Consider the following 14,457-nt stretch of genomic DNA (forward strand, 5'->3'; position numbering starts at 1 on the left):
GTCTCCAAGAGCTGTGCCTGGCTGCTCCAGGAGACCGTCCCTGGCCTTCTCCGGCGAAGGGCAGACGGCGAGGTGGGTGGAGAGAGAGAGACGCCAGGAGACCCGGGCTCTGTGACCGAGCGCCCTCGTGCCTGTCACCACGTCAGAAACCCCCCTGGGCCTCCACCCCCCCCCCCCCAGCCCTGCCCCCACCTCCGCGGCCCTCCCAGTCTTTCTAAAGCTGGGGGCCTGCCCGAGACCACCTGCCCGGAGCCGCCGGGGAGAGGGCTCGCGCCGTGTCAGAGTGCCGGGGGCTGCGTGGACGCGCGCAGCCGGCCGCACCCCGAGCCCACCCCGTGTCGCCCTCAGGGGAGCGTATCCTGGCCAGCGGCTCCGTCCAGCTGCCTCGATTCACGCTGCTGGAGTCGGGCAGCCTGCTCGTCAGCCCCACGCGCATCTCCGACGCCGGGACCTACACCTGCTTGGCCACCAACTCTCGGGGGGTCGACGAAGCCTCGGCCGACCTGGTCGTGTGGGGTGAGTGTGCACAGTGCCTTCACACGTCCGTGCGTGAGTGTGTGCCGAGCACAGTGTCCCCCTGCCGGCACCTGCACACCCGCACGTCGGTCCCGCCAGGGGCGCTTCTTCCGAGAGAAGGGCTCGGACGAATGAATGACTGCAGAGGGAAGGCCGGGCTTCTGCCGATGGTGCCACGAGAGCGAGGGCTCTCGCCGCGCGTGCCCGAGTGAGAACAGAGAGGCGGTGGGCAGCTGTCTTCGTCATCGTTAGGGCAGCAGTCAGCACCCCCGTTCCGTAAAAGGCCAGAGAGTAACTATTTTAGGCTGCGTGGGCTGGACGGCCTCTGTCCCGACTCCTCGACTGACTTTCCTGTTTCAGCAAGGAAGCAGCCAGAGGGCACGGCTGGGTTCCGATGCTAATGGCTTTGGTAGCCAAAGAGGCTACCGGCCGGACTCGGCCCCCGACCGTAGTGCTCTGAGCCCTGCTTTAAGGAAGCGAATCAAGCCCCTTGTGCGGTCAGATTGCACCACTGGGGATCCACGCCCAAGACAGACGTGCCTGCGGGCCACCTGGGGAGGCTGAACACCCATAGGCTCGAATGCCGTGCAGCAGGGATGCTGTTTGTACGCTGGCTAGACCACCGATGTGCTGGGACCATGGGCCCCCGATCACCCTCAGATTTCCGTTTGTGTATCCCTCACGCGGGTTCGTGGGGGCAGGATTAAACGAGCCCCCGCCACGAACGTGGCTTTCAAGAATTCAAGTACCACGGAGGCACAGAGTTCCCTTAACGCTCTGGGACATCGGCTGCGGGAGACCTGTCCACGCGCGGGGCCTGCCTCCGCCTACCCGTCGAACTCAGCCACTCGGGCTCGGTTTACCCGAAGGCGCCCTTCCCACACACCTGCATCTCACCTGTTACTCCGGCTCTACACCCCCTTCTCACCACCCTGTCTCCCTGCCCTCTTTCAGCCCGGACCCGCATCACCAAGCCTCCCCAGGACCAGAGTGTCATCAAGGGCACCCAGGCCTCCATGGTGTGCGGAGTGACCCATGACCCCCGAGTGACCGTCAGGTACTCCCTCTGCTGTGACCCCATGGAGGCAAAAGGGGAGGGCAGCTTGTGGCCAGTATCACTGCCAAAGCAGCCGGCAGCGAGGCTGGAAGGGGCCGGCCACTGACGCCACTCGGGAGTCCTGGCCCCCACGGCTCTGGAGGCAGCTGCATCCTGGGGCGCCATCTGGTGGCCATTGGGCATATGACAGTCTAACAGCCACACCAAATGCCCACCCCCCACAGCCGGAAGCCAAGGTTGCCCGTAAGGGTTCCTAGACTTTTTGACACACATCCATCCTCGGCCAATCCACTGCGGGCCTCCAGTTTGAGAAACACCTCCTCGAACATTAAACATTGATATTTAGGGCAGTCGTCATGTGCTGCCGGCACAAACGCAAGCAGTGAGCCTTGAAATCACAGAGATGTAGTTAATATGTTGTCAACACATGATTCAGAATATGCTTATTCCTGGGATTATTCAATTTTTGGAAAAAAAAATATACCAACCATAAAAATGTTCTCCAAGAGAACCCACATGTTCCTCCCCATAGAATACCGCTGTGAGTCTCAGTTCTATACATAAGTAGCTGTAATTTTAGCACCCATTAATTGAAAAATTTTATAATAAAAAAAACTGGTTAATTCAGTAACACTTTAAAATAAGTTGGCGTTTTATTTATTAAAACGTCATCTATTATTTGGAAAATACTTGCATATTTTATTCATTCTCTAGACGATTCTTTTTTTTTTTAAGTTTATTTATTTTTGAGAGAGAGAGAGAGCACAAGCGGGGAAGAGGCAAAGAGAGAGAGGGAGACACAGAATCTGAAGCGGGGTCCAGGCTCCGAGCTGTCAGCACAGAGCCCGATGCAGGGCTTGAACTCATGAACCGTGAGATCATGACCTGAGCCGAAGTCGGACACTTAACCGGCTGAGCCACCCAGGCGCCCCCATTCTCCAGACAGTCCTTCATTGACAAAGGGATTCGTGGATCTCTTGCAATATAGCCGCAGGCCCACCTTCCAAGGACCTCCAGGGACCCACAGATGGAAAACTGTGTTCTGATGCACTGGAGGGGTCCTCACCTCAGAATGGAATTCTCCATGCAGCACAGTTTTTTCTAGATGGGAAGAGAGAGAACAGAACTGGTCCCTCAGCATTTGCAGCCTGTGCCCAAAGTCACCCCACATCTCCCACCCCTTCCTTGGACTTGAAAACCCTGTCCCAGCTTCAGGGAATACACATGGGGCTCCCTGACCAGACAGGCTAGGAAGGACCCAAGCAACCAAATCAAATAAAGTGGCAGAACAGTTTCCAGAACAGTTTCAGGAGAGAACTCTTCCGTTTGGTATCCGAGGCCAGATCTAGACCCACTCTGAGTAATCCAGCCGGGCAACGATGACTGCTAATCCGTATTTCTGTTGGCCTTTTTTCTTACTGCATGGCTAATAGATATCCTGTATAGAAGGAAAATATAGAAAATGCAGATAAGCCCCAAAAACTGGGGAGGGAGAGAGAGAGAGAGAGAGAAAAAAAAAGGAAAAAATAAGTTTACCTGTTTCTCTCAGAGATAGTAATATTTGGGTGTCATTTGTAAAAAACTGGAAACACAATTCCTTAGTCTGTTTCCAGGTTTTTACAAATGACACCCAAATATTACTATTTGGTAAGAACCTTAAGAACCTGTTGTGACTCTCTTTCCCTGTCGATGAATATTTTCATATAAACTACATTACCTGATTCTTCACATGTCCATTGTGTGGCTGTAATGGAATTTATGTTACGAATTCCCTAATGCTGGATATTTGGATTGTTTTTTAATTTTGCTAATATTAAGAAACATAACGATCCACATCCTTGTAATTATTTTTGCACGGCTTTGATTTCCTGAGGACTATTCTTTTTTTAATTTGTTTAATGTTTATTTATTTTTGAGAAAGAGAGAGACAGAGACAGAGAAAGAGTACAAGCAGGGGAGGGGCAGAGAGAGAGGGAGACGCAGAATCGGAAGCAGGCTCCAGGCTCTGAGCTGTCAGCACAGAGCCCGACGCGGGGCTCGAACTCACGGACCGCGAGATCATGACCTGAGCTGAAGTTGGACATTTAACCGACCGAGCCACCCAGGTGCCCCCTATCTAATATCATTTAAAATCACTCGTCAAAATTGTTTAATAGCCAGCTATATAATAACAGATAATTTTGGAAAATTTATACCCTGAGTTAAATGAACCCGCTGGTTGTTTTTTTTCCTTTCTTTCTTTCTTTCTTCCTTCCTTTCTCCCTTCTTTCCTTCCTTTCTCCCTTCCTTCCTTTCTTTCTTCCTTCCTTCTTTCCTTCCTTCCTTTCCTCTTTCTTTCTTTCTTCTTTACTCCTTCCTTCCTCCCTTCCTTCCTTTCTTCCTTCCTTCCTTTCTTCCTTCCTCCCTTCCTTCCTCCTTTTCTCCCTTCCTTCCTTCCTTCCTTTCTTCCTTTCTTTCTTTCTCCCTCCCTTCCTTCCTTTCTTCCTTCCTTCCTTCCTTTCTTTCTCCCTTCCTTCCTTTCTTTCTTTCTTCCTTCCTTCTTTCCTTCCTTTCTTCCTTCCTTCCTTTTCTTTCTTTCTTTCTTTCTTTCTTTCTTTCTTTCTTTCTTTCTTTCCTTTCCTCCTTCCTTCATTCCTTTCCTTCTTTCTTTCTTCCTTCCTTCCTTTCTCCCTTCCTTCCTTTCTTTTATTCTTTCTTAACTTTCTATTGTGGAAAATTTCCAAGATAGGCCAGAGTAGAGAGACCAGTGTCATTAAGTCTCATATACCCACCTCTCAGCCTCAGTGATTGTCAGCACTTTGCTCACCTGATTTTGCCTATCCCCCTCCCCCACTACACACACACACACACACACACACACACACACACACACACACTTTTTTTACTGCAATATTTTTTTAATGTTTGTTTATTGTTTTTGAGAGAGAAAGAGTGCGGGCACATGCTCGTGAGTAGGGGAGGGGCAGAGCAGGGAGACAGAGGATCCAAAGCAGACTCTGCACTGCCCACAGCGAGCCTAACGTGGGCCTCGAACTCACGAACTGTGACATCACGACCTGAGCTGAAGTCGTATGCTTAGCCAACTGACCCACCCAGTCGCCCCTAACTGCGATATTTTAAAAGCAAATATTAAGCATGTAATTTCACCTTTACATATGTCAGTGTGCATTTCTTACCTAAAAGGACTTTTCTTTAAACATAACAACAACCATGTCCCTGGTCACACCTAACACAATGAGCAATCAATCCCTTGATGTCTGCTGATACAATGGCCCTGATTATCTCAGAGGTGCCTTTTTAAAAGTTGGTTGGTTGATGGGGCACCTGGGTGGCTCAGTCGGTTAAGCGTCCGACTTCGGCCCAGGTCACGATCTCCCGGTTCGTGGGTTCAAGCCCCACATCGGGCTCTGTGCTGACAGCTCGGAGCCTGGACCCTCCTTCGGATTCTGTGTCTCCCTCTCCCCCTGCTCCTCCCCCACTCACACTCTGTCTCTCTCTCTCTCAAAAATAAACATTACATAAATAAATAAATAAATAAAAGTGGGTTGGTTGAACTCAGCGTCTACCCAAGGTCTGCACATTGCTTTTGGTGGGTGTGCCTCCTTTCTACATAGTCCCCTCCCCCTCCTTTTTATTCTTGTTTTCATTGTTGCTTTGTTTACATGCAGTTAATTAGTTGGAGAGACCAGGTTCGACAGGACAGAGGTCCAGCTAACTTGTTCTGTAAAGGGCCAGAGAGTACATGTTTTAAGCTTTGAGGGCTATATAGCTTTTGTCACAGCTCTTCGAGTCTGCTTTTGCAGTGCAAAAGCAGTCACAGGCAGTGTGCAAACAAGCGGGCATGTCTGTGTTCCAATAAAACTTTATTTACACAAACAGGCGGTGGGCCATTGTTGGTGATACCCACTGTAGAAGGCCCCACCTTCAGGGTTGGGCTAGCTGCTTTTTCGTGGTGTGGTACGCTTGTACTTCGATCCCTGGTATTTCTAGTTAGATTCAAGGAACTGGCTGATCAGATTCGGGTTCAGTTGTTGGGGCATAAACACTCCACGGGTGGTAATCTATGCTTCCCAAAACACCACCTCCCAGGGCAAAAGATGTCTGCTTGCCACGAGCTGTCTTTTTTTTCTTAATTTTTTTTAAGTTATTTTTGAGAGAGAGAGAGAGAGAGAGAGAGAGAGAGAGAGAGACAGGGAGAGAGCATGAGCCAGGGAGGGGCAGAGAGGGGGGCAGGTACAGAGGCTCTGAAGCAGGCTCTGTGCTAACAGCAGAGAGTCCAATGCGGGGCTCGAACTCACAAGCCGTGAGATCATGACCCGAGCTGAAGTCAGACTCTTAACCTCCTGAGCCACTCAGGAGCCCCTGCCATAAGCTGTTTCTTATGCAGGAATTGTACTCATGCCGTCAGTGCTGGCACAGATGATTCTTTTCTAGCTATGGAGATGAATTGAAGGTGATTCCTTCTGACAATTTGTAAATATGTATAAAAAGCCTTAAAATTTAACTCAGCAATTTCACTGCTGAAAACGTATCCTCGAGGAAATGATTTAGCACGTATGAAAATACGTTACTGCAAGGATGTTCATCGCAGCATTAACTATAATATCGACAAACAAGGAGCTAAGCTGGTCACCCAACATTATGGGAACGGTCGCAGAGCAATCATGTGGGAAGCACCGTGCAGCTGATAAAAACCATGGTGTGGAAGCAGCCCATTTAAAAGAGTTTGTGACATTTTGTGGGGCGGGAAAGCAGCTTTAAAGTCAGGATGGATGGATAGATAGCTAGATATTGTTTACGTACATGTGCTATAAGAGTCAAAGTGCATAATGATGACTAACTTCTATTGATCCCTTGCCACGCTCCGGGCACTTCTTGGAGCATTTTATATTAACTCACACAATCCTTAGAGCAACCTTATAAAGCGGGTGGTGTTATTTTCCTCGTATGACAGATGAGGACACTGAGGCACAGGGAGGGTAAATAAACACACCCAGGATCACAAACGCTGGTAAGTGGCCAAGGCAACATTTGACCAGGGAATCTGAATCCAGAACATAGAAACACTGTGGTACCATGCCCATTGGGGCAGGAGGGAAAAGTCTGGAAGGTATATGCTCAGCTGTTAATCATGGTTACCCATTATGGGAAAGCTCGGTTTTCCTGTATTTTTTTTTCCTATTTGTATTTGCAATTCCCTGATTTTTTTTTTTTTAAACCTAGCTTTAAAATATTACAGGCTCATTCTCCCTAGCAAACTTGCATTCTCTAACACAGAGAGTTCTCTCGCATCCTTGTGGCTCAGGCCACCCTGTCCCCAGCTGAGCGAGTGATGGGTCATGTACAGAGCGGCTCAGTCCCCATCCTGTTCCCAGCACCCTGGCCAACCTTGCTGGGGGGCAACAGCAGGACGTGCTCCCCGGAGCTGGCACCCCACGTTATGTTGACAGTAATAGTTGTATTTCCTCAAGAATCATTCCAGAGGGGATATTTCTTATTGTCAGGCCCGGGCGTGTGTGTAATTTCTCAAGTCCCCCTTTGTACTGACTGACCGAAGCTAAAGTGATTTTTTGGACACTGAAGTCAATTTGTCACAGTGATGCATTGATCTAATGATTCCCCTCATAAAACTAATTCCAAAATGCAGTCTGTGCGGAAACGTTAATTCTTTTTCCAGCTGTAATCTTTTAACCTCTTCGGAAGATTACCTTTTGCCGGCTCTTTTGTGCTGGCTGCTTGGCAGTCGCTTCTGGCCAAAAGCAACACGGCTCTGACCTAGACCTGAGATAGAGGTGTGACGGCTTCGTGTGCTAACCCTCCCGGACGGAGCACCTGCCTCGGGGACGGTGGGCTGGGGGCTGATGGGGTGCCCACCGTGCTCCGGCCCCAGACCAGCCCCGGGGCGGGGAGGGGGGCGGGGTGAGGGGGGTGGGGAAGTGGGGGGGGGACTCTGCCGCCTTTGGAACTCTCCTCCAGACCCGCCCTGGGCTGAGCACCCCCTAGTTCCCTACCTCTCTTTACTGACTGGTTCTTCTTACTCTCAGGTACGTCTGGGAGAAGGATGGGGCCACCCTGGGCATGGAGAGCAACCCCCGCATCCGTCTCGACAAAAACGGCTCCCTGCACATCTCGCAGACGTGGTCGGGGGACATCGGCACCTACACCTGCCGGGTGCTCTCAGCCGGGGGCAATGACTCTCGAAGTGCCCACCTGCGCGTCAGGTAAGGGGGCAGCCTGCCTGGGCCCCCACCCACAACCGCAGCTCAGTGAGGCCTTCTGTCAAGAGCAGAGGAGTCTGGGAACAGGTAGGACAGGTAGGCCCGTAAGCCAGGGAGCAGAGCCTCCAGGTGGCCGGCCCGAAGGCCGAGCTTGGCGGCTGAGGCATCTCGAAGTTCAGTCTGAGCCCTGGTGCCCGTGTGTCACCTGACTCCAGACCTCACAGCCCGCCCCGCCATACCTCTCTCCCCCAGGCAGCTGCCCCACGCCCCCGAGCGCCCTGTGGCGACCCTCAGCACAGCGGAGAGGCGGGCCATCAACCTGACGTGGGCCAAGCCCTTCGACGGCAACAGCCCCCTGCTTCGCTACGTCCTGGAGATGTCAGAGAACAGTAAGGCTTCCCGCCGCAGCCAGCCGGAGGCACGGGCTCCCCCACGTCCCAGTTCTCTGCCTTTGAGCAGACCTTCTGGAGGCCTCCGCGTCCCTGCAGAACGAGCGATGGCATCCGCCTCCTCGGGCCGCTGTGGCCGTTGAATGAGATCATGTCTGTGAGGTGCGGGACTCAGGACCTGCCTCTCTAGAGCCTCCAAGGCCGTGGCGACTCTTTTTCTTCTTTAGCCTCCAGACTGGGAACTGCAGAATTAACAGGCCTTGTTTCAGGGGCATTTTCAATACAGTTTGCCTGGAGCTCATCGATTCGAGGGGGGGAGAAAAAAGATAGAAAAGACACCCGCCATCTCTGTTCCCATGAGTCCTTGCTCCCTCCCCAGGACCCTCCAACCCCCTGGGACACGTGGGCTAAGGGGACCCGGGAAAATGACGTGGCCAGCCTCTGCCGGATTGAGTTGGGGGAGGCGCGCCTCTGCTGGCCCAAACGGGGCTGGGGGTAAGGAACACGGCCCCCGGGATGTCCACCTCTGCCTCCACCCTCTGTCCTTGTAGATGCCCCCTGGACCGTGCTCCTGGCCAGCGTGGACCCCGAGGCTACCTCCGTGATGGTCAAGGGCCTGGTGCCCGCGCGCTCCTACCAGTTCCGTCTTTGTGCCGTCAACGACGTGGGGAAGGGACAGTTCAGCAAGGACACGGAGAGGTGAGGGGAGCAGGTGCTCTCGCCCTGTGGGTCTCGGCGACCCCCTTGGCCGGCGGGGCTGAGGGGGGCTGCCTACGGCCGAGACCAGTATGGCCACGCGGGGCCCGCTGTGTGCAGATCCTGGGGGCCTTGGTGTCCACCTCTGTCGAAAGGGGTAGCATCACTCACACCTGCCTCACAGGGAGGCCGCCAAGGTGAAAGGTCACCCGGGGGAGGTGCCGTGAGCAGTGCCCGGGGCAGGATCAGCACCGATTTAATGGTCCCTCTCACTGGGAGCCGAGCGAGCTCAAAGACTCCCCTCGCTCTGCTCTGCCTCCCCTATCGGCCGCCGTCACTGTTACGTGCACGTGACAGATGTCCGTATCCAGTGCCTTGCAAGACGCCAGGTCTGGTTAAGCTTTCGGCGAGGCTGCTTTAAAGATGATGAAAATTGAGGAAAAACAGAGGGTCGTCCATTTTCGAGCATCACCCGGTAATACCCGCTTCCGTAGGAGGCGACTGATTCTGGCCACTTAAGTCCTGTAACCAGGTGGTCACCTCTGGGGAGAAAGAAGCCATGCAACAAGGGGCCAGAGTGACGGTGACACAAATCCCATGCACCAAAGCGTTCCTTTTCTTATGTTTCTCTTCATTTTTTCCAGATGTATTGGGATTCTAATTGACATGTGACACGGTGTGAGTGAGTTGAAGGCACAGTGTTTTGATTCGATACACTTGTATGTTCCCATGTGATCAGCACCACAGCGTTAGCTGACACATCCATTTCTTTTTTGTGGTGAGGACACTTTCGACCTCCTCTCTGAGCAACTTTTAAGTAGATGATACGGCATTTTCAGCTATCATCCCCAGGCTATACTTCAGATCCCCAGGATTTGTTAAGAAGGCTGTAGCCTTGACCAGTATCTTCCCATGTCCCTCCCTCACTAGCTCTCGGTAACTACCACCCTCCTCTCTGTTTCTCTTAAATTCAGCTTTTGTAGACCCCGCGTACGAGATCGCACAGTGTTTGTCGGTGCAAATGGTCCTTCTTTCTCATAGCTGAATAATATTCCATCGTATGCATCTATATCTGCCTGATGGACCCATCCAATGACAGATACGTAGGGTGTTTCCACATGCAGACAGATCTTCGAGATCCTGTGTTCATCTCCTGTGGATGGATGTTTTAAAAATTTGTTTTTAATGTCTGTTCTATTTTTGAGAGAGACAGAGTGCAAGTGGGGGAGGGGCAGAGAGAGCCAGAGTCCCAGAATCCAAAGCACGCTCCGGGCTCCGGGCTGTCAGCACAGAGCCCGACGCGGGGCTCGAACTCATGGACCGCGAGATCATGACCTGAGCTGAAGTTGGACGTTCAGCCGACTGAGCCACCCAGGCGCCCCATCCTGTGGATGGATTTTTTAATCTTTTGTGGGGCCGCCATTTTGTTTTCCACACTAGCAGCACCCGTTTACGTTCCCACCCACAGTGCGCGAGGGTTCCCTTCTCTCCACATCCCTGACAATGCCTGTTCTGTCTTGTCTTTTCGATTTTCCATGACAGCTGATTTACCAGGTGTGGGGTGACACCTCACTGGTTTTCATTCACATTTCCTTTTCACCCACCTGTTGGTCATCTGTGTGTCTTCGTGGGGAAAATGCCTGTTCAGATCTGCCTATTTCTAATTCGGGTTGGGGGTTTTTTGTTGTTGGTTTTTTGGGTTACTTACTTATTTATTTATTTATTTATTGCTATTGGGTTGTATGAGTTCTTTATATATTCTGCATATTAGCCCCTTATCAGATATATGGTTTGCAGATTTAGCGTTTCATTTTGTTGGTTGTTTCTTTTGTCGTGCAGGAGCTTGTTCATTTCCTGTGGTCCCACTGACTTATCTTTGCTTTTATTGCCTGTGCTTTGAGTGTCGTCTCCTGGAACCCACTGCCCAGACCAACATCAAAGAGCTTGTCCCTATGTTTTCTTCCAGGAGTTTGATAAGTTAGGGTCCTACGATTAAGTCTTTAATTTTTTTTTTCGTTGTTCTCCTTTAGATTTCCAGCTGATTCGATGTTTTAAGTTTATTTATTTATTTGGAGAGAGAGTGCGCGCACGTGGGGGAGGGGCAGAGGGAGAAAGAGAGCAAGAATCCCTAGCAGGCTCCATGACGTCAGCGCAGAGGCTGACGTTCGGGGCTCCGACTCATGAACCGTGAGATCATGACCGGAGCCCAAACCAAGAGTCGGACGCTCAACCAACCAAGCCACCCGGGCACCCCGTTTTTGAGTTAATTTCTGTGACTGGTGTAAGCTAGGGGTCCGGTTTCATTCCTCTGCATGTGGGCTGTCCAGTTTTCCCAACACCGTGTATTAAAGAGACTTTCCTTTCCCCACTGAGAAGAATCAATATCGTTAAAATGTCCGTGTTACCCAAAATGTCCATGTGTAAATTCAGTGCGGCCTCTATCAAAATTCCGACGGCGTCTTTCACAGAATTAGGAAAAAGAAAAAAACAGTCCTCAAATGTGTTTGGAGACACAAAAGACCTTGAGTAGCCAGAGCGGTCCTATGAAAGAACAAAGCTGGAGGCATCACATTTCCTGATTTCACACTATACTAGAAAGCTGTAGTAATCAAAACAGCATGATATTGGCATAAAAATAGACACTTAGACCCATGGAACAGAGTAGAGAGCCCAGAAATAAACCTTTACGTATACGGTCAACTGATAGTTTACAAGGGAGCCAAGAACGTACTTGGCTCTTTAAAGGATTCTCTTAGGTGTGCGTATGCAGACCTCTGGCTTAAAACAATCGTTCGGTTTTGCCACAGTTCCAGTGAGCTTAAGTCTTTCTGGTTCTCACTGGGGGGATGCCACAGGGGTGGTGACACCGTCACAGGAGAGAGAGGTGGCAGCTAACAGGAGGGCACTTACAGGAGAATGTATTCGCTCGCTGCTGATTGAACGCCTACTATGTGCCAGGCTGTGTGTGGTCCATCAGTGGTTCGGGGAACAACGTGGACACGGCCCCAGCCCTTCAGAACTACAAGATCCCAACAGTAGAAAGCCTCAAAGCGCTGGGACATCTACCCTACACTTTCTCCACGTCTTCAGGCTTCATTTCAAACCCTGATTCATCTTCCTGATGAATCCTCATACTAACAGCCCTGAGTCACAAAGAAAAAGGTGAAATCGCCCTCGCTGCGGGCTTTACAAAGACGTGGGAGTGTGCGGTACACGTTGCAAAGCTCCCGTCAGAAAGCAAAAACATAAAAATAAGCTGAAAGGGAGAGACATCCATCAAAAATAATTAACTTTTGCTTTTAATGGATGCGTGTCAGCTTTGCGGCACCCCGGTGGAACGCCGTGTCCCCTGGCAGCTCCAGAGGAGGCAATGCAGTGGCACTCGCTTCCGGAAGCGGGCGTTGGGCTCGCGCACGCGCCTCGCCAGCCCCGCCCGGCCTGCCCGTCCCCAGCCCTGGGCCCAGCTGGTCAGAAAAGGAAACCTAGTTACAGCTTGCAACCGAGAAGTGAAAAACATCCCTGCTTCTGACATTCCTGGTCACTTATGACATCATCATCTCCAACAGCAGCTTCTTTGGCACGTGAGAAGCTGAGGCCGAGGTCCCTTTCCTGCACAGAAAATACACACATCTGGGGCTTTATAATGGTTTTTTTTTATTTTTTTTAACATTTATTTATTTTTGAGAGACAGACAGAGACAGAGCATGAGCAGGGGAGGGGGAGGGAGAGAGAGAGATACAGAATCTGAAGCAGGCTCCAGGCTCTGAGCTGTTTGTTAGCACAGAGCCCGACGCGGGTCTTGAACTCACGAACTGTGAGACCATGACCTGAGCCAAAGTCGGACGCTCAACCAGCTGAGCCACCCAGGCGCCCCTATAGTGTTTTAAAAATATTCATATATATACATGGTGTCATTTGAACCTCAACCAGTCTTATAAAGCAGACAGGTGGAGCTTTATTATACTCCTTTAAAAGATAAAGAAACAAGCTCAGAGAGGTTAAGTGACTTGCCCAAAAGCACACAGCAGTTGTGCAGAGTCATCCAGGAACAAAGCAGCCTCCTCATTTCCCATTAAACTCCTGTGTTTGCCATCAAGACTAAGAGTAGAAAAGCCCACCCACTCTTGTTTTATGTTTATTTATTCTTGAGAGAGAGAGAGAGAGAGAGAGAGAGAGCTTAAGCGGGGGAGGGTCAGAGAGAGGAGACAGAACTGGAAGCCAGATCCAGGCTCTAAGCTGTCAGCACAGAGCCCAACATGGGGCTCAAATTCACGAACCGTGAGATCATGACCTGAGCCAAAGTCGGACGCTTAACCGACAGAGCCACCCAGGCACCCCTGCACCCACTCTTTTTTTAATGCTTATTTATTGATTTTGAGGGGCGGGGAGAGAGAGCGCAGGCATGGGCATGCGAGCAGGGGAGGGGGCAGAGAGAGGGAGGGAGAAAGAGAATCCCAAGCAGGCTTCGCACAGTCATCGCAGAGCCTGACGTGGGGCTCCAGCTCACGAACCGTGAGATCGTGACCTGAGCCAAAATAGAGTCAGACACCTTAACCAACTAAGCCACCCAAGCAACCCATCCCACCCACTCTTGACGTTTTTATATCCAGGGTCTCCCTTCCCGAGGAACCCCCCACGGCCCCTCCACAGAACGTCATCGCCAGCGGCCGGACCAACCAGTCCATCATGATCCAGTGGCAGCCGCCTCCGGAGAGCCACCAGAACGGCCTTCTCAAGGGCTACATCATTAGGTAGGCGTCCAATCCCGGGAAAGGTAGGGCAGCCCAGACTTAAGGGGAGGGTCGGACGTGGATTGGCAAACAGCAAGGTCACGGCGGGTCTTTCCCCATCTAACGAGGGCCCGGCAACAAGAAGTGCCTTCACTGTGTTATGAAAGACTTGGGTTAGACATATAGAAGAACTTCCAGAAGGCAGAGCCTTGGAAACCAATGGGAATGCTTGAGGGAGGGGGTACAGTGTAGTGTCCTCAAGGCTGTATGGGTGGGCAAGTCTGCCACATGTCACGGCTCCAGAGGCCCAGGGAGACAGGTACATATTCAAGGGGCCAACCACCCAGGAAACCAAAAATATTCCAGCTGAAACCAACTACTGGGTCAAGAACTGGTCAAAAAGTGGACCTCCTTTCTTTGGTCCTTACTGCCAAATGAAGCCCAGTTATATAGACTTTTCTGTCTCCCCTTGACCAAGGGCACGTCCCTGATAACCTCAGACTGAGTTATTAAGTGCTATTAGTTCGGTTTTGTGAATTAAAGTTAGCATAAATGGAAGTTACTGAACATTCACCAATGTTCTGAATTCTGGCTGGCTGCAAAAGGCATGTCCCTTTTCCTATAGGCTTACGCTCTCTGCAAGAAGTTATTGTTGAGTTTGCTCCATTATCGGTTCATTTTGTCGTGAGCTTTTGGTGACCCCAAATCAGCAGTGGTTCTCAGAGGGCGGTCCTGAGGCCGGCAGCAGCATCGATTTGAATGCAAATTCTCAAGTCCCACACCTGACCTACCGAATGGGAAACTCCGGGGTGGGCCCAGCAAACCTGTGTTTTAACAAGCCTTCCAGGGGG

The 14,457-nt window shown here is 51.2% G+C and overlaps 1 protein-coding gene across 2 annotated transcripts in view; it reads left to right on the forward strand.

Moving 5' to 3' along the window:
* SDK2 (sidekick cell adhesion molecule 2) overlaps positions 1–14,457 on the forward strand; it is a 264,995-nt gene that overhangs the window by 185,933 nt on the left and 64,605 nt on the right. For both annotated transcript variants that reach the window (XM_053893046.1, XM_053893047.1), the window contains exons 11-16: positions 349–516; positions 1,471–1,573; positions 7,618–7,794; positions 8,044–8,180; positions 8,732–8,879; positions 13,487–13,627. In XM_053893046.1, coding sequence (XP_053749021.1) covers positions 349–516; positions 1,471–1,573; positions 7,618–7,794; positions 8,044–8,180; positions 8,732–8,879; positions 13,487–13,627 — 874 coding nt within the window. The remainder of the gene's footprint in view (positions 1–348; positions 517–1,470; positions 1,574–7,617; positions 7,795–8,043; positions 8,181–8,731; positions 8,880–13,486; positions 13,628–14,457) is intronic.

Source organism: Panthera pardus, unplaced genomic scaffold, assembly GCF_024362965.1.
Source record: "Panthera pardus isolate Hobbes unplaced genomic scaffold, ASM2436296v1 HiC_scaffold_3, whole genome shotgun sequence".
In the NCBI taxonomy this organism is placed as follows: Eukaryota; Metazoa; Chordata; class Mammalia; order Carnivora; family Felidae; genus Panthera; species Panthera pardus.